The sequence below is a fragment of the Mauremys reevesii genome, linkage group 5 (assembly GCF_016161935.1).
Source record: "Mauremys reevesii isolate NIE-2019 linkage group 5, ASM1616193v1, whole genome shotgun sequence".
Lineage (NCBI taxonomy): Eukaryota > Metazoa > Chordata > Testudines > Geoemydidae > Mauremys > Mauremys reevesii.
This window is the reverse complement of record NC_052627.1, coordinates 87,612,327-87,630,180: the sequence shown is the minus strand read 5'-3', so window position 1 is coordinate 87,630,180 and position 17,854 is coordinate 87,612,327. Positions and strand designations below refer to the sequence as shown.

Sequence of the window (17,854 nt, the reverse complement as noted above, 5' to 3'; positions counted from 1 at the left end):
TGTTATAATTACGACTGGTTTAATTAGCCTACAATAAAATTAAGGTTTGTAGATGTAAATTTTTCTCTGTATTTTAAAGCTAGTAATGTATAGGGTGACCAGATGTCCTGATTTTATAGGGAGAATCCCAATGTTTGGGTCTTTTTCTTATATAGGCTCCTGTTACCCCCACCCTGTGTCCTGATTTTTCACATTTGCTGTCTGGTCACCCTAGTAATGTATGCACTCTAAATCCTGTTAGGTTACAGCCTTAAGACATTCTGGCAGACTTCAAACTTCATTAATAATAGTTACATTGTCAGCAATGGTGAGGAGAAGCATCCTCACATTTGATTGGTTGGATGTTTTACAGTATAGACAGTGATATATTTCTAGCATTACTTCCTTGCTATGAGCAACAAAGCAAAATCTAATGATCTTTTTTAATCAGGCTTGAAAGGATTCGATTTTTATCTGTAAACGTCATTTTCACTGTACACACAAACCAACAAAAATATTTCCATCGAAATTTGGAAGATAGGCAAAGTACAAAAAATTCTGCTTCAGAAATTATTAGAATCAAAATACAGTTATGTTCTTCGAGTGGTGGTCTCTGTGTATTCCACAGTGGGTATGTGTGCTGTCCATGGCCCGGAGTCAGAGAATTTTTGAAAGCAGGGTCCATTGGTCTGCACATGTGCCCTTGCTCTTCTCATGCCTCCAACCAAGGAGATAATGGACAGAGCAGACCAATTGCCTCTCCCATCCCTTCTCATCACCGCTTGGCTTAGGTCGGATCCTCTAGGGTTCAGAACTTTGTCTTTCCCTCTTTATTCTTCAGTCTGTAAATATACGTATTGTAAATAGTTTAGAATTTTGCTCTATAGTATTTAGCTAAGTTTTATAGTTAGATTCCCCATCCTGGGGAACTCTCCCTCCCCATATCTCATTACCAGTACTGGACTATGCCTAGAACTCCGGGCTTTAAAATCGGGCTTCTTTCCTGCACTCCTTCAAGGTCAGCAACAACCATCAACATTGCCTGTGCAAAGTGCAGAATCTGCTGCTCTTCCCCCAGAGGGGTGGGAACTTCATCTTAAGAAGCACCTTATGGAGAAAGCCACGAGGCTGCAGTTGGACTATGTTTTCTTCTCTGAGAGATACCTTCCTAGACAAGAAACCAGGACCTGTATGGAACCAACCTCTACCTCAGCACCTGTCTCGGAACCGATGGTACCCCATGCTCTAGGGGGACTCCATAACCACTCTTTGACCTTTCTTATTGGCACTTTTCCCACAACTGGAATGAAATAAGAGCAGAAAAGTGGGTAATAGACATCATCCATCCTGGTTATGCAATCAAACTTACTTACCTGTCCCCTCCAAAACTCCTATCCTTGCCCATTTCATGGGCCATTCTCATGAGGAGATTCTCAAACAAAAAGTAGAATCCCTCCCATGGTAAGGAGCAACAGATCGGGTACCTCTTCAGCACCAAGGAAAGAGTTTTTACTCAACATTCTTCCTAGTACTCAAAAAAAAAAAAAAAAGTGGGAGGGGGGAGGAGTGTGGCTGGAGACCCATTCTTGATTTCGGCCATCTCAACCACTCAACAAGCAAAATTTCAGTTTGCGAATACACACTAGCATCTATAAATCCATAACTAGAAAAGGAACTTAATTTACAGCTCTTGATGTGAAGGACACGTACTTTTGTGTGGATACTCACCCCACTCAGAGAAATTCTCTCAGATTCATAGTGGGCCCTAATTGCTTTCAATACAGAGTGGTCCCTTTTGGCCTTGCAACCTCTCCAGGGTCTTTACCAAGGTCTTTGTGGAAGTAGCAGCCCATGTCAGGTGTGGTTTCACCATTTTCCCCTATCTCAATTACTGGCTTCTCATTGCCAATATATGTCAAGAAGCCTATGAGTCAACTTCTTCAATGCTTCAGCTCCTGTCTTCCCTATGGCTCAGAATAAACCTGGAGAAGCCTGCTTTCACTCCAACACAAGCTCTAGACTTTTTAGATACTTTAGTAATAAGTGCCATAGAAATTCCTGAGAAGAAATTAATAATTCTGTCTTCATAACAGTTTTCAAATAGTGTCTAATAAACAAGGCGTGAGTGTATTGACCAATGTGGATATAACAAAATGTTGAATAGCTGCTCACTAAGCACCATCCATTTTGTGCATTGAATGAGTCAGGTGTCCTATGGAGAAAAAATTGTATGCGATCATATAGTCACAGCCTGTTTTATGTCAAATGCATACACACAAGGCTGCTGAATAAGGTTGCAAAGGCAACCTTAATTCTAGCATTTCTTGACTTTTGAATGTTAGACTTTGAAACCTTAAGAATGTTTGTTCAGTGTAGGGTTTTTTTAATGTGAAATATATACTTTTACTGTGCCTGCCACAATGGGACCTCGATCCTGACTGGAACCTTTAGGCACTGTTGTGATACAAAATAGTAGTATCAAGAAGGTGTAATGGAAGAAGTGGGGGCCAAAGATGGGGTTCTATAGAACTTCCATCGAGAGAAGAGGAAGAGTATCTGCTGAAAGAGATGCCAAAGGAATTATTAGAGAGGTAGGAGTTGAATCAAGAGAGAACAGAGTCATGAAAAGCAAGGGAGGATAAGATTTTAATAAGCAAGGTGTGGTTGAAGTAGGTGAAAGGTCAAAGAAAAGATATGGATACAAACCCTGAGATGTAGCTAGGAAGAAGTTATTAGAGACCTTGGTGATTGGAAAGAAATATATGACCCTTTTTCATAGTACCCTAAGATCAAAGAAAAAAGAACAGAGTATTGAAAGAAGGATAAAGTAATCCAAATTTGACTATTTATTGAAATGACTGAAAACTTTAAAGCTAGAAGAGCTAATAAAAGGAGCTAATAGGCCGGACTGATCGTCTTTTAGGGATATCTTTGCCAGATACACTGCAGCTTTGGTAGAAATTATAATAGCAATATAGCTTTGATCTTGAGATTGGCAAGAAATTCTTGCCTTAAGAGGTAAAATATGAGGTAAAAAGTATTGTTAATATATTTTTCGTGGTATCCTTGACAGGTATGTATCATCAAACAATAGTGTCTATTCTGTAAATTGCTTTAAAAAACCACTGCTAATATAAACTGAGTTGGGTTGCTGTATCTGGGATACATTTGCTGCTTGGCACTTGCAAAAGGAATGAAGCTATGTACTCTCTCCAGGGAGAGAGAAAGATGAATGCCTTCATACAGGGTCAGGGATATGGCGAAGGCCACTCCCTTCTTTTGAAGTAGTGTAACAGAAGCGGCTTGCAGGCGCAAAGAGGGATAAATGACTGGAAGGTACAAGACATTTGTTGCAGTAACACATAGTTAATTATAGAGTGATTGATTTTATTTCAACTAGGAACAAGAAAATCAGGAATTGTTAGAGAAGTTCCGAATGCTCCACAACCAAGCTGAGGACTGGGAAGTCAAGGCCCATCAAGCTGAGGGAGAAAGCAGCTCAATACGTCTTGAACTCCTCTCTGTAGATACTGATAGACGACATCTTCGAGAGAGAGTGGAACTTTTAGAAAAAGAAATTCAAGAGGTAATAACCAATACCACCCAATAAAATTGAATCCTATCAAGGAAAATGGTTTATATTTAATTGCTTTTTTTGGTTTTTAAATAAAAGATAAGGAACGTTTGCTATGCTTGCATGGAAATGAACTTCTATCCTTGAATGTTTTGAAGGCAGACACAGAATATTTAAAATGGTACCTGCAGTTCTGGCTAGAGTAGTATCATTTCTATTCTGCTTAACTCTCTGCTGATGCCACAGCGATAGATTTTCAGTTGTAGTGGGGGGGGGGGAAGATTGTTTGCCCAGTATATTAAGAGCCTTTTACGGTACCTATCCATAAAATAGGTGTGATATTTGCCTGCAGTATTTCACAAGGGCATGATTAATTATTTGTTCAAAGCACATTGAGTTCCTTGACTGAAAGGCTCCATGTGGTAATCTTAGAGGCAGTAGTGGTGGAGGTGTGGATATATTAGTAGTACCTAGTAGCCAAAGCCAAGGATCAAGGCCCCCTTTTTGCAAGATGCTGCAGATAAATGCAAACCAGTATTAGCAGTCTGTAATGCTATACTATTGTTACTCAAATCTCTGAACATGCTCAATGGAGCCCATCTGAAATTACCATTTATTTACATAGATCAGAGGAGCTGAAGAAGTTTTTGTGCTGCTGTTAGGGACTGGAGTTGATGTGGAATCTAGTGAATAGATTGAGGTTTTGAATGAGGCAATACCTTTGTCCTCTGAATCGGAGTTTGATTTTGTAGCTGAGCAGTTGTAAGACAGCATGGATAACCTCTGTTTTGTATGAAATAGAGCACTGAAGTATACTTGCAGGTAAACAGCAACAGGATATGGCTGAATAGGAACAGCAATTTTGGAAGCAGAAAACATAGTTCTCTAGAAAATAAATATACAAGAGTCTTCTATTAAATCTACAATAGTAAGAACAGTAAGACTACAATGTGTATCTATTTTTCAAAGTATTTGAAAGATCCTTGATGGTTAATTGTGATTAGTTGATAGTGAAATGTCTGTTGCATTTTGTTTCCTCTGTTATTTTTCTGAGGTTACTCACACTGCTTTCCCCACTTACCCAGTGTATATGGATGGGAAGGTTTGGAAGTGGGTGAAACCTTAGCTCCAATCACCTAATGTACCAGCCAGTCAGCTGTGCTGGTATGCCTGAGGGCATTTGCTGCAACAGGTATAACTCTGGCCCAGGGTACATCTGCACCCTCTGGAGTAGGAAAGGCAGATTGTGGCTTTTAGTCATCTTGCCCTGTGGAGTAACTATTGTTAAGTAGAGCAGATTTACATTCCTGTGGAGGAACTGTTTGGTAGAGCTTGTATGAAGACTTCAAGATGGAGAAGTTAGATCAGGGGTAGGCAGTCTATAGCACGTGTGCAAAAGGAGGCACGCGAGCTGATTTTCAGTGGCACTCACACTGCCCAGGTCCTGGCCACCAGTCGGGGGCGAGGGGGTGGGGCCTCTGCATTTTAATTTAGTTTTAAATGAAACTTCTAAACATTTTGAAACCTTATTTACTTTACATACAACAATAGTTTAGTTATATATTGTAGACTTCTAGAAAGAGACCTTATAAAAACGTTAAAATGTATTACTGGCACGCGAAACCTTAAATTAGAGTGAATAAATGAAGACTCGGCACACCACTTCTGAAATGTTGCCGACCCCTGAGTTAGATATTGCATGATCTCAGTAGATATTAATAAATAGTGCCACTATATCTTTCAATAATTCCATTTCACTAAGTGGGACAAAATGTTCTTGTGATATTTTTCAGAGTTAAGTATTAGTTCAAACTTTTGGTTCTTATAACAGCATATTAGTTTATTCCAGTTATATCAAATGAGAACTTCATATTTGAAGAAACAGTCTTTCTTAAGATCAAAAAGATTATAACAGCCAAGCAGAGGCTACGTTTCTGTCTGACATTCTTAATTCATTGACAAAAGCATGATAAGTTCAAGATTGGCAGTTAAGTAAAAGATGGAGTTCAGTCTTTAATTTTTAAGTTTTAATTTTCTTCTGAAACACCATCATTCTGTTTTTGTTTAATATCTGTGTAGTCCTCCAAATGGTTGCAAAAGTTTCTGAGAAACCTGTTGGGTTTTTTTAAACTATGATTTAAAAAAAAAAGTAAGGTAGTCTGAAGTTCAATTTAGAGCTCAGGGAAAAGATACTTAAATGTATGTAACTTTGTTATGCAACTTTTAACACTGGGGATGGGGGAAATCCACGACCACCTAACTGTTATCTGTTTTCATTTAGCATATCAATGCACACCAAGCATATGAATCTCAGCTCTCTTCAATTACAAAAAATATGTCCAGATTGGAAGAGAATCTCAAATACGAACAAGAAGAAAAGTCTTCTTTATTAGCTGACCTGGCTTCTATGAGGGAACTGTGCATGAAACTTGAGTCTAGCAAAGAACTTTTTTCACGACAGCTAACATCCAAAAACATGGATTATGAAAGGGTAAGAAGCAACGATTAATATAGCTCTTGTTATAGCACAGATACACAATTTGATTTCCTTACTTGAGGGAGCTCTAATAATTATTTTTCCCCCCCTTACTAGTAAACATTTCTGACATGCACATACACTTCACTGAGGCTCCTTTAGAATAGGAAATAAGTGTGTGTGCGTGTGCTTGCATGCACTAATCTTGATATACTGTACAATCTTTAAATTTTCTACTGATTATTAATCTACTATACATATTAACCTACTATACATCTAGGACCATTTTATTTAGATAATGATGGTTTGTTTTTATGTCTATTTAAGTGACTAATTTTAATAATTAATATAATGTATCTAAGTCTGAAGTTACATGACAAATAAAAAACCCTCAAGTATAAAATGGTAACACAGCAGAGTTAAGGTTAATCATTAAGATTAAGTTTTTAAAATAATCATGTGTTGAACATACCATTATGGTTAAGGCATTTTAATGTTTGTGGATCCAGATTAATCTTGATCTCCTTGAGGTATTTATTCCTTTTTGTATTGTCACCTACAAGGCACAAGATTGTTTAGGTGCCTTAACTGAATATTTCCATGTTAACCATTTAGATTTCTTATACATTTAAGCTTAATTCTGAATTTCCTGGGTTTCTAAGGCTTCTTTTAGGGATTATTAAAACATTCCTGCAATGTGTTTTTTCTAAACCCTTACAATTAAAAATACATATCAATTTTATTGCAACTCCATTTTAACATAATTTCTTGTCTGTTTAAAAACAATCTTTTATAAACTGTAAATTAGTATTTTTCAGAGAGAATGTGAGAACTGTAGACACACGTATCTGTGTGTATCTGTTTGTAAAATACTACATAAATAGTGAATGTTAAATTTCAGGCTAGTAACAAATTTACTGTAGTAATTGTTTTATACCCTAGGTTCTGGCTGAATTAGAAGATATAAAGTCAGAAGCAGAGCTGTTAAAAAAGCAATTGTCCAGCGAACGACTTACTATTCAGAATCTTGAAACACTGCTCGCTACTAGCAGAGACAAAGAGTTTCAGAATCATTTAACATCCCATGAGAAAGATTCAGAAATTCAGTTACTTAAAGACAAGCTAACACTTGCCGAGAGCAAACTGTAAGTTCTAAAACAGACAATTACATTTCTTCCAATATTTTGAGTTGTAAATTTTTTATTTTATTTGTATTTTGATTGTGAAAAATCTTTGAACTGTATGAAAACACTTATTTACATAATCAAACCCTCCACACTTGGTCAAAAGATTGTTTCTGAGAGCATCATTGTTTGTATGTGTGCACCTGTTAGAAGAGTTTGTGTGTTCAAACCTTCCATAAGAGCCCAAACTCTCAAGGACTCTTGACATGGGCTTCCATCCTCCCAGTTACTATTATGAGTAGGATTTCAGCTACAGGAACGAAACTTTCTCAGTCAGATCAGGTTTATCTGTTTCAGGAAATGAAGTTAGGGAAAAATACTAGGGTTGTCAATTAATCAAGTCAACTCATGCGGTTTAACTCAAAAAAATTAATCGTGATTTAAAAAATTAAGCGCGATTAATCGCAGTTTTAATTGCACTGTTAAAGAATACCAATTGAAATTTATTAACTATTTTGGATGTTTTTCTACATTTTCATGTATACACTTCTACCTAGATATAATGCTGTCCTTGGGAGCCAAAAAATCTTACCGCATTATAGGTGAAACCGCGTTATATCAAACTTTATTTAATCTGCTGGAGCGTGCAGTCCCGTCCTCCCCCACCCAGAACGCTGCTTTACCGCGTTAAATCTGAATTCGTGTTATATCAGGTGGCATTATAATGGGGTAGAGGTGTATTGAATTCTGTGTTATAATTGAAATAAAAGTGTATATTATTTTTGCTTACAAATATTTTCACTGTAAAAAGGATAAACAAAAGAAAGCATTTTTCAGTTCACCTCATACAAGTACTGTAGTGAAGTCTCTTTGTTGTGAAATGCAACTTACAAATGTAGATTTTTTTTTGTTTTGTTACATGACTGCACTCAAAAACAAAACAATGTAAAACTTTAGAGACTACAAGTCCACTCAGTCCTACTTCTTGTTCAGCCAATCGCTAAAACAAACAAGTTTGTTTACATTTAAGGGAGATAATGTTGTCCTCTTCTTATTTACAATGTCACCAGAAAGTGAGAACAGGCATTTGCATATCACTTTTGTAGCCAGCATTGCAAGATATGCCAGATATGCTAAACATTCGTATGCCCCTTCATGCTTTGGCCACTATTCCAGAGGACATGCTTCCATGCTGATGATGCTTGTTTAAAAAAATAGGCATTAATTAAAATTCTTACTGGACTCCTTGGGGCAGAATTGTATGTCCCCTGCTCTGTTTTACCTGCATTCTGCCATATATTTCCTGTTATAGCAGTCTCGAATGATGACCTGGCACATGTTGTTCATTTTAAGAACACTTTCACTGCAGATGTGACAAAATGCAAAGAGGTACCAATGTGAGATTTAGAAAGATAGCTACAGCATTCGACCCAAGGTTTAAGAATCTGAAGTGCCGTCCAAAATCTGAAAGGGACGAGGTGTGGAGCTTGCTTTCAGAAGTCTTAAAAGGACAACACTCCAATGCAGAAACTGCAGAACCCGAACCACCAAAAAAGAAAATCAACCTTCTGCTGGTGGCATCTGACTCAGATAATGAAAATGAACATGTGTCAGTCCGCACTGCTTTGGATTGTTATCGAGCAGAACCTGTCATCAGCATTGATGCATGTCCCCTGGAATGGTGGTTGAAGCATGAAGGGACATAAGAATCTTTAGTGCATCTGGCATGTAAATATTTTGTGACGCTGGCTGCAACATTGCCATAAGAACACCTGTTCTCACTTTCAGGTGACATTGTAAACAAGTGGGTAGCATTATCTCCTGCAAATTGTAACCAACCTTGTTTGAGCTATTGGCTGAACAAGAAGTAGGACTGAGTGGACTTGCAGGCTCTAAAATTTTACATTGTTTTAGAATGCAGGTTTTTTTGTACATAGTTCTACATTTGTAAGTTCAAGTTTCATGATAAAGAAATTGCACTACAGTACTTGTATGAGGTGATTTGAAAAATATAATTTTTTGTTTATTACAGTGCAAATATTTGTAATAAAAAATAAATATAAAGTGAGCACTGTACACTTTGTATTTTGTGTTGTAATTTAAATCAATATATTTGAAAATGTAGAAAACATCCAAAAATATTTAAAATAAACGGTATTCTATTGTTGTTTAATAGCACGATCAATCGCGATTAATTTTTTTAATCACTTGACAGCCCTAACATAAACTACTTAAAAAAAAAAGGGAAAGAAGCATTTTTCTTCTGCATAGTAAAGCTTCAAAGCTGTATTAAGTCAATGTTCAGCTGTAAACTTTTGAAAGAACAACCATAAAATTTTGTTCAGAGTTACAAACAACCTCCATTCCCAAGGCATTTGTAACTCTGAGGTTCTACTGTATGTTTTTATCTATAAGGGAATATGATGCACTATAGTATGAATTTATTGAAGGACTTCCAAGTTCACACATCTGTCTTTCACAGATTAGCTTTATCTAGCAATTTATCATTGTATTCATTCAATTCTTCCCATCACTTCTGATTCTCACTTTATTTTGAGCTGTTTGAAGTAACAACTCCTCTTACTTCATTTTTTGGTTTCCCTTGTTCATTTCTGTTTTTCCTAATTCCTCTAAGATACCAGCTGAAAGTGTGCAATAGTTTAAGAAAATTCTTTGTTACTTCTCATGGTATTTTTAGAACCAGTCATAATAGAGAAGTTTCCGTACTTCGAAGTAAAGTTGCACAGCTACAGACAGACTATGATGTTTTAAAAAGGCAACTGACAACTGAACGATTTGAACGGTAAGCACCTGTGTTGTTTTTGTTTCAGTGGGGTGATCCTCCTTTCCTATCATTAAGGTAGCTGCTAATGCATACCGTGTGTCTGAAAATAGTTTTCCTAATAATTTTATTAAGGTTTACCACAACTCCGTTTTCACACAAGCATTCTTTATTAGTCCAAAGACCTCTTGGTGTTGATCACATTCAGACTATCAATACAAGCATATATACCCTCATATTTTATATCCTAGCAACAATATAGTTATAATGCATTGGCCAAAATTCTTACAACCAGATCAAGCCCAGGAGACACCGGTGACAGGTTCGGTCACAGAGACCCCTTTGAGACTGTCACCTGACGTGCTGAGATTACTTCTGAGCCCATTTTCCCTGCCAGCTTGGGACTCCAGAACTCTGCCTTGTTGAGCCAGACACGCTAGCATGCTGCAACCAGACCCAGGGTCTAGTCCACGCCCCCAAAGCTGCAGACTTTAACCAAAAACTGCTCAGAACCCAGACACCCAGTTCCCAATGGGATCCAAACCCCAAATAAATACCCTGTCTAAGCTTTACACAGAGTAAAACGGAAACTCATAAATTGTCTGCCCTCTATAACGTTGATAGAGACATGCACAGCTCTTTGCTCCCCCAAGTATTAATCACTTATTCTAGGTTTAGTAATAAACAAAAGTGATTTTATTAAGTATAACAAGTAGTATTTAAGTGGTTTCAAGTAATAACAGACAGAACAAAGTAAGTTACCAAGTAAAATAAAGCAAAAACATGCAAGTCTAAGGTTAATACATTAAGAAACTGATAACAGATCATATCTCACCCTCAGAGATGTTCCAATAAGCTTCTTTCACAGACTAGACTCATTCCTAGACTGGGCCCAATCCTTTCCCCTGGTACAGTCCTTGTTAGTTCCAGCTTGGGTAGTAAGTAGGGGTTTTCTCATGACTGGCAGCCCCCTTTGTTTTGTTCCACCCCTTTTTATAGATTTGGCACAAGGCGGGAATCTTTTGTCTCTCTGGGTCCCCACCGCTCCTCCTAAATGGAAAAGTACCAGATTTAAGATGGATTCCAGTATCATGTGACATGGTCACATATCACAGTAAGACCTCATTCTTCATTACCCACCGGGAGTCCCACACATCCGTAGGAAGGCTTCTAGATAAATAAACTATCCACAACCAATTGTCCTAGTTAATGGGAGCCATCAAGATTCTAAACTACCATTAATGGCCCCCACTTTGCATAGTTACAATAGGACCCTAGAGTTATACTTTGTTTCTAGCTCTGATACAAGAATGATACATGCATACAGATAGGATGAACACATTCAGTAGATTATAAGCTTCGTAATGATATCTTACAAGAGACCTTTTGCACAAAGCATATTCCAGTTACATTATATTCACACTTATAAGCATATTTCCATAAAACATGGAGTGCAACATCACAACACTTTCCCATCATGTTTTGATTCCCGTGAAAACTCTGACAAAGAACCCCAAGAACACCTTGCTTTTGTATATACTGTAACAAACAAGTGATGTTATTGCTGGGTATCAGATTTTTGCTAAGGCCAAATGAAACAGCGTAAGGCTGAACCCTGTCGTCTGCCCCTGCAAGACAAGGGTAATGGCTGGGCCTCTTTTTTCAAGGTTTTCTTACCTCATTTTGTCATATTTTTCCCTAACTACTCACTAAGCATTTCTTTGTAATAAAGTAAACAAATCAACAATTACCTGCATCTGGTATCCAATTAGCTCAGTGGTTCTCTTATTTGCATCTGTAGTAGTTTGCAAGCCCCCCACCACACAAGTGCATATACTAATTAAAAAAAAAATCAACATGCAACTCTCACTAAATATTAAAAACAGCAAGGCATTGATTCAAACAGAGCCAACAATCCATTGTAATAAGAGCAAAAGCAAAACTACAATTGTGTTTGATGCTTACAATGAAATGTGCACACTGCTTCGTAGCAAACGGATTAATGTAATGATGGCAGTGATTTTGTATGTCATGAAAGCTTCACAGAAATCTGTCAAAAGGCACAGTGCCATCTTGGGACCTGGTATGTCTGGAGGAATCAGCTTTGCTGTGGGTAAAATGTGCACAGTAAGTTGGGTTTTTTTGTTTTTTTCCTAAAGCTTCTCACACTCAGAATACATTCTGTGCCCCCCCAATGGAGCATGCTCCCCAGTTTGAAAACCTCTGAATTAGCTATATTTTCTTTTTCTGTTACCACAACCCAAACCTTAAATAAGATCATGCTTATATTTTAACAGTCGATACAAGTTTAACACAATCCCCGTGTTTCATGATCTTTTCTTTTTGATCACGTGCCTTGGGCCTAACTCATTCTAACACCAAAGCTCAATTTAAAAATCCTAATGCACCCAGGTCCAATGTAAGCCTATATTTCCACACTATGGCTGCAGCTCAGATATTGGTGTAAGTGATGTCATTTTCTGTCCTCTTCAGTGCCGTCTGAGGTCTAAAAGAAAGAACATTCTCAACTTCAAACTTTGGGGGGGGTGGGGTGTTTAGGGTTTTTTAATGTTATAAGTAGTTTCAGGTGCTATAGCTACTTCTGAAACTCCTGATAGATCCAGTGGATTCACAATCGCATTTTAAAGTGATTTTTCCCCCCCTCACCTCTTGAGGTATGGGAGACCATACAAAAAACATATATACTGAGTTTACAGAAGAACAAGACTGAGTACACAACTCGTTGTCAAATTCACAGAGTAAATAAACTGAAAAAGTAGAAGAATTTTTCTAACCTTTTATTGTATCCTTAAATGTTACTTTTAACCATTAATTTTAAAAAGTGATCTGTGTCCTTTAAATATAATTGAGACATTTTTATTTAAAATGTGTATATGATATCCATTTAAATTATCACCTTTCATTTTCTTTTATCATCTAATAATTTCTACAGAAAAATATTATGATGTGGCTGAATATGAATGCTAATAGTGGTAATAAAGATAAAAGTGTGTACAAATTAGCATTTTACAAAATTATTGTCTACTTTGTAGAGAGCGTGCAATTCAGGAAATGCGTCGACATGGTCTGTCCACATCTTCTGTACGTACCTCATCTCCACTTAGTTCAACAATGAGATCTCCTTCCCATTCTCCAGAGCGTGCAATTGTAAGAACAACTGATCGAGCAACAGCAGAAAAGTAAGTCATTTGATGATTTTTGTCAAGATTAAGTGTTCACATAAGAATTAAATACAGCTGTATTTAAATTGAAATGGGGGGCAGGAAATCAGCATTTTATGTTTTGGTGCATATGAAATATTTAAACACTCCAATGGTAGTTACACTCTTTTTTTATAGTGTTTTAAACACAATAAATAGTATTGACTGAAAACATTAAATGCTAGTTATTCTCCAATAGCGAAGTATTACAGTGGATTCCTGCTCCTGGGATTTTGCTTATAGAACAGGACTGCCATATACATCCATAGCTTTAAAATTCTAAAACCATTAAACCTCTTCACCAGTAAGAGAGGGAGCTAGGGCATGTCTGTGCCACTGAGCTGATATTGGGTATGTCTACACAGCTAAGAAAAACCCACGGCTGGCCAGTGCCTGCTGACTCAGGATCACAGGGCTCAGGCTGCAGGGTTGTTTCATTGCTGTGTAGACTTCTGGGTACCCTGAAAGGTGAGAGGGTCCCAGAGCTCAGGGTGCAGCCCAAATCCAGAAGTCTACACAGCAGTGAAACTGCCCCATAGCCCAAGTTGGCTGGCATGGGCCAGCTGCAGGTGTCTGGTAGCTATATAAACATATCCAGTGTCCTGTACTGGCCAGAGCTTGAGTAGGGGGAGGGATAGCTCAGTGGTTTGAGCATTGGCCTGCTAAACCCAGGGTTGTGAGTTCAATCCTTGAGGGAGCCATTTAGGGATCGGGAGCAGGGGGAACAGTCAGGGACAGTACTTGGTCCTGCTAGTGAAGGCAGGGGGCTGGACTCAATGACCTTTCAAGGTCCCTTCCAGATCTATGAGATAGGTATATCTCCATATTTGTGCAGACTAATAAATTTGTTTCCTTGCTTCAGCTTTGGTGAGGTATGCCTTGCATCTTGCCTACTTTGTGATTATGGCATTCATGGTAAACCTCACTTAAACACTCTCTTCACCACACCTGGCTCTGATATTCTCAGCATTAATGGCCTCATAAAGATCAGGGTTGACAGCTACTCCACATTTGATACACAAATCATCTCATCTAGCAACCTGAAACTACTACGTGGAAAGATGAGAATTACTTGTCAGGTTGATACCCTGAAAGCTGGAGGAATTTCTTGTGTCATGACATCCAGCCTTCAATTCTTCCTCTCTTTCTCTACCTCAGAGTAGCCATGCTTCCTCATTTTTGTAAAGAGAGGTGCTAGGGTCATCCGACTCATGCAGAAAACCACTATGGGCTCCAGGCCAGAAATCATACCGTCCAGTCCATCCATATACCACTCTAGCACATGTAAGGTGGCAAAATGCAAGCACACACTGCCAAGAATGCCACTAACTACTTCTGCCTTTTACATTAGCACTTGATGGTAGCATTATTGATGGTCAAGGACAAACTTCATAGTTCAACACCCCTGAATCACGATTCTAACACTGGGATGTTCTAAGAATGAAGAGCAACAACCCATACTAGGAGCTACCTGTTAACATAACAGTGTATGTGTTATTATCTACCTTAGTATAAGATTCCTATATCAGAGGGGTAGCCGTGTTAGTCTGGATCTGTAAAAGCAGCAGAGAGTCTTGTGGCACCTTATAGACTAACAGACGTTTTGGAGCATGAGCTTTCGTGGGTGAATACTGACGAAGTGGGTATTCACTCACGAAAGCTCATGCTCCAAGACGTCTGCTGGTCTATAAGGTGCCACAAGACTCTTTGCTGCTTTTGTAGATAAATACTAGTATGAGCTTTGGAAAAAGTCATACCAGTTTATCAGTCCTTTCCCCTAGCAAAATTGTACGGAATTCAGTCTGAGGCATTGGAAATGGCCTAGCATTGAGTGTGAAAATCCTCCAACGTGCTTGATACCCATAGATACATCTGCCTGCGATTTTTGGCTTTCAGTAGGCAGTTTAGCAGATTGAAGGTTTGCTAAGTGGGGATTTGGGCAGAGGACAGTCTCATGAAGGCAAAAAGGAGTATGGTCACATTCTGTTTCTTGGGATCCATTATCCAACCCTCTACCTTCCACAAAAGAGGTAAGAGACAGGTCAAGATGTTGTTATATCTAGGTTGATTTGAAGGATACCTGGAAGGTGTTGGGCCTCTTTATTAGCAGAGGCCTCAGGATGCCAAGCCCCAGGCTACTAAGCAGCAAAAACCTTGATTTTTTTTTTTTTGAAAGGTTCAGGCACAAACGGCCAGCTTCCCAAGATGCATCTTGGGGACTCTTCCATTTCTGATTGCCAAGGTCTGAACGTTCAAGGTCATGATAAGGCACAGTCTATCAGAGGTAGATCAGAATCTGTAGCTAGCCTGTAATCTTTTGCTGTCCAGGAGATTTGCAGGACACTCGCATATGTGTCTACATTTTTACAAAGACTATTGTTTTAGATGTGGCCAATGTTTCAAACCTGGTTACAGGTTTGTGTGACCCACCTCTACATGTTACATCTCAGTGAAAAGTCAAAATCAAAGGACAGTGAGATGAGCTCTGTTTATTTTCAGAAAGTATTTAGTAACCATGTATGCTACCACAGCTGACTTGTCTAACTAGATCATGTCTGAACTGTCAGAGGGGAACCAAGAATCCCAAAATTGTACAAAGTTAACAGAAGAGATACCATTTAATATTTGTACTTTTTCCATGGACTTTGCTTGAATCCAAATACTCTTGAAATATCTGATTTCATACACAAATTTAAGATTTGTCTGATCCCAGCTCTGAGTCCAATGCATAATTGTTTCTTGGCATTCTGACCTGCCCATGAACTTTTCACCCTCTCTCTCTCTCTCATCAGTTTTACTTCTTATTTATCCCTTCCTTGCAGTGTTCCACAGTGGAAGTGTACTGTCAATTGTGTGTTTTATACTGTGTACTGGGAATTTTCCCCTTTTTATAAGCCACTTAGTCTAACCTAATAGCTTTCTTCTTGTCCTTGGCTTACATTGTACTTTTTGTCCAGTGCTTGTGCGACGTGTCAAGAATGAAATATTATATTACAATTCTGTGGGTGATATCATGGGCTGATTCAACCTCTTGGTTGAATTGATAAAAATACTGTAAGCAGATGTTTATATTTTTAAAATTTCTTTTTCCTCTTCCTCCCTCCCCCAGAATGTGAGCTACAAGGAATAACCATACCTGGGATAGTCTTAAAACTAAACTTGTAATAGAAGGATTAACTTGTTTCAAGGACTTTTGAAAATGATGAAGGTTGACATGAATTCTACCTCTGACTTGGCTTCAAATCAGTGATAACTTGTGAAGTTGTGTGTGCACATGTCCTACAATCAGCCTTGCAAAATTGTATTGTCCCTATTTATCTGGGGGTGACAAGGGTTTTTTTTTATGGGTGCTTTTCATTGCTTGTCGACGCACAGAATTCACGCATTATAACAAAGTTGCATGACAATTTTGCAAAGCTAGTATAATAGCTATATAGATTTATGGTACAAAAGAAAAGCTGGGTCAGAATAACTGATGCAGCTTATGATTTCAATGCTTATTTAAATTTGCTAAAATCAGATATGGCTTCAGAAATTTGTCCATACTACAGCATGAGCTGATATTGAGCAAAAACAGGCTTGGACTTTTTAAAAAGATTTTAAAGATTTGTTCATGTACAGTATGTTTGTTATGGTTCTGGTGGATTTCAGCGTGTTTTGGATTTTTTTTTTACAAGTGCTTTCTGTTTGCATGTCACTGCTTTTATACACTCCATGTCTTACAGAATCTGTTTATTTTCTGAATGTATTATCATCCTTGCTGTAGATTTTTTCTTCTTCACAAAGAGAAGTGTCAAATCAATAGTTGTATTTTATAAATTTACGTTATATGTCATCTCTAATAAAAACAATAGTCTAGTCTTCTGCAATACTATTTATATTTTTAACTTATTTTGCCAATGTTAATGAAAAGTAATGGAAATGAGATTTTAAACTTGTACTGTATTACAATATACTAAATATTACACAATAGTTCTATTTTACTTAATATGAATATTTCCAAACTAAATCTGGAGATATTTTTCTATTTTTTTTTTTAAAGATCAGAACAAAATCTGGAATTGTTCATGCAGTTGAGCTCAAGTTTTTAAAGAGCTGTGACACAGGGCCTTATTAGGATACAGTTCTACTAGGTAAGTGCAGTGAGGATTAATCTCTTTAAGAAAACTGATAAATGTGACAGACAATTATTAAAAGTTTAGGTCAAAGTAGGTTATATACTGTGCTACATTCATTTTTTATAACACATTAAAGCTGATCTATGTCAGAACTGTATATTTGGATTCATGTTAATTGTCCTTCTCCAAAATATTAAATTTGAATAGTGCTTAATAGTATTTAGTAATTCAAAAGATAATGTGACAAGTATTTATTGGTGTTATATATATAATTAGAAGGGGAAACCTATACTGTTGTAATGCATCCCTACTGACTGATTTACAGCATTCCATTCATATAACTTTGAAGAAAATCCTGTACTTTCCAGATTCCACTATGGACACCAATAAGGCATAAAGAACGTATAAAATGGCATGGAAGAATTAAACTTTGAACTTCGCTACACTTGGTCTCCCATCTACAGTATTTTGCAATAAAATTATTAAGATTGTGACTTAATAAAAATGTGTTTAAACTGGAAGTATGGTCTCAATAGAAATATTGTAATTAACAAATATATTGTTGCTACCATATACAAGC

The 17,854-nt window shown here is 37.5% G+C and overlaps 1 protein-coding gene across 9 annotated transcripts in view; it reads left to right on the top strand.

Moving 5' to 3' along the window:
* Positions 1 to 17,795, top strand: part of CEP135 (centrosomal protein 135) — an 82,351-nt gene extending 64,556 nt beyond the window's left edge. For 6 of the 9 annotated variants that reach the window (XM_039541657.1, XM_039541660.1, XM_039541664.1 and 3 more), the window contains 7 exons: positions 3,380 to 3,565; positions 5,835 to 6,044; positions 6,972 to 7,174; positions 9,852 to 9,956; positions 12,989 to 13,135; positions 17,199 to 17,289; positions 17,600 to 17,795. In XM_039541657.1, coding sequence (XP_039397591.1) covers positions 3,380 to 3,565; positions 5,835 to 6,044; positions 6,972 to 7,174; positions 9,852 to 9,956; positions 12,989 to 13,135; positions 17,199 to 17,247 — 900 coding nt within the window. In that variant the 3' untranslated portion in view covers positions 17,248 to 17,289; positions 17,600 to 17,795. Of the gene's footprint in view, positions 1 to 3,379; positions 3,566 to 5,834; positions 6,045 to 6,971; positions 7,175 to 9,851; positions 9,957 to 12,988; positions 13,136 to 16,265 lie in introns of all 9 variants that reach the window. The other 3 variants (XR_005599445.1, XM_039541658.1, XM_039541659.1) reach the window with 3 other exon arrangements.
* The last annotated feature ends 59 nt before the right edge of the window (positions 17,796 to 17,854 follow it).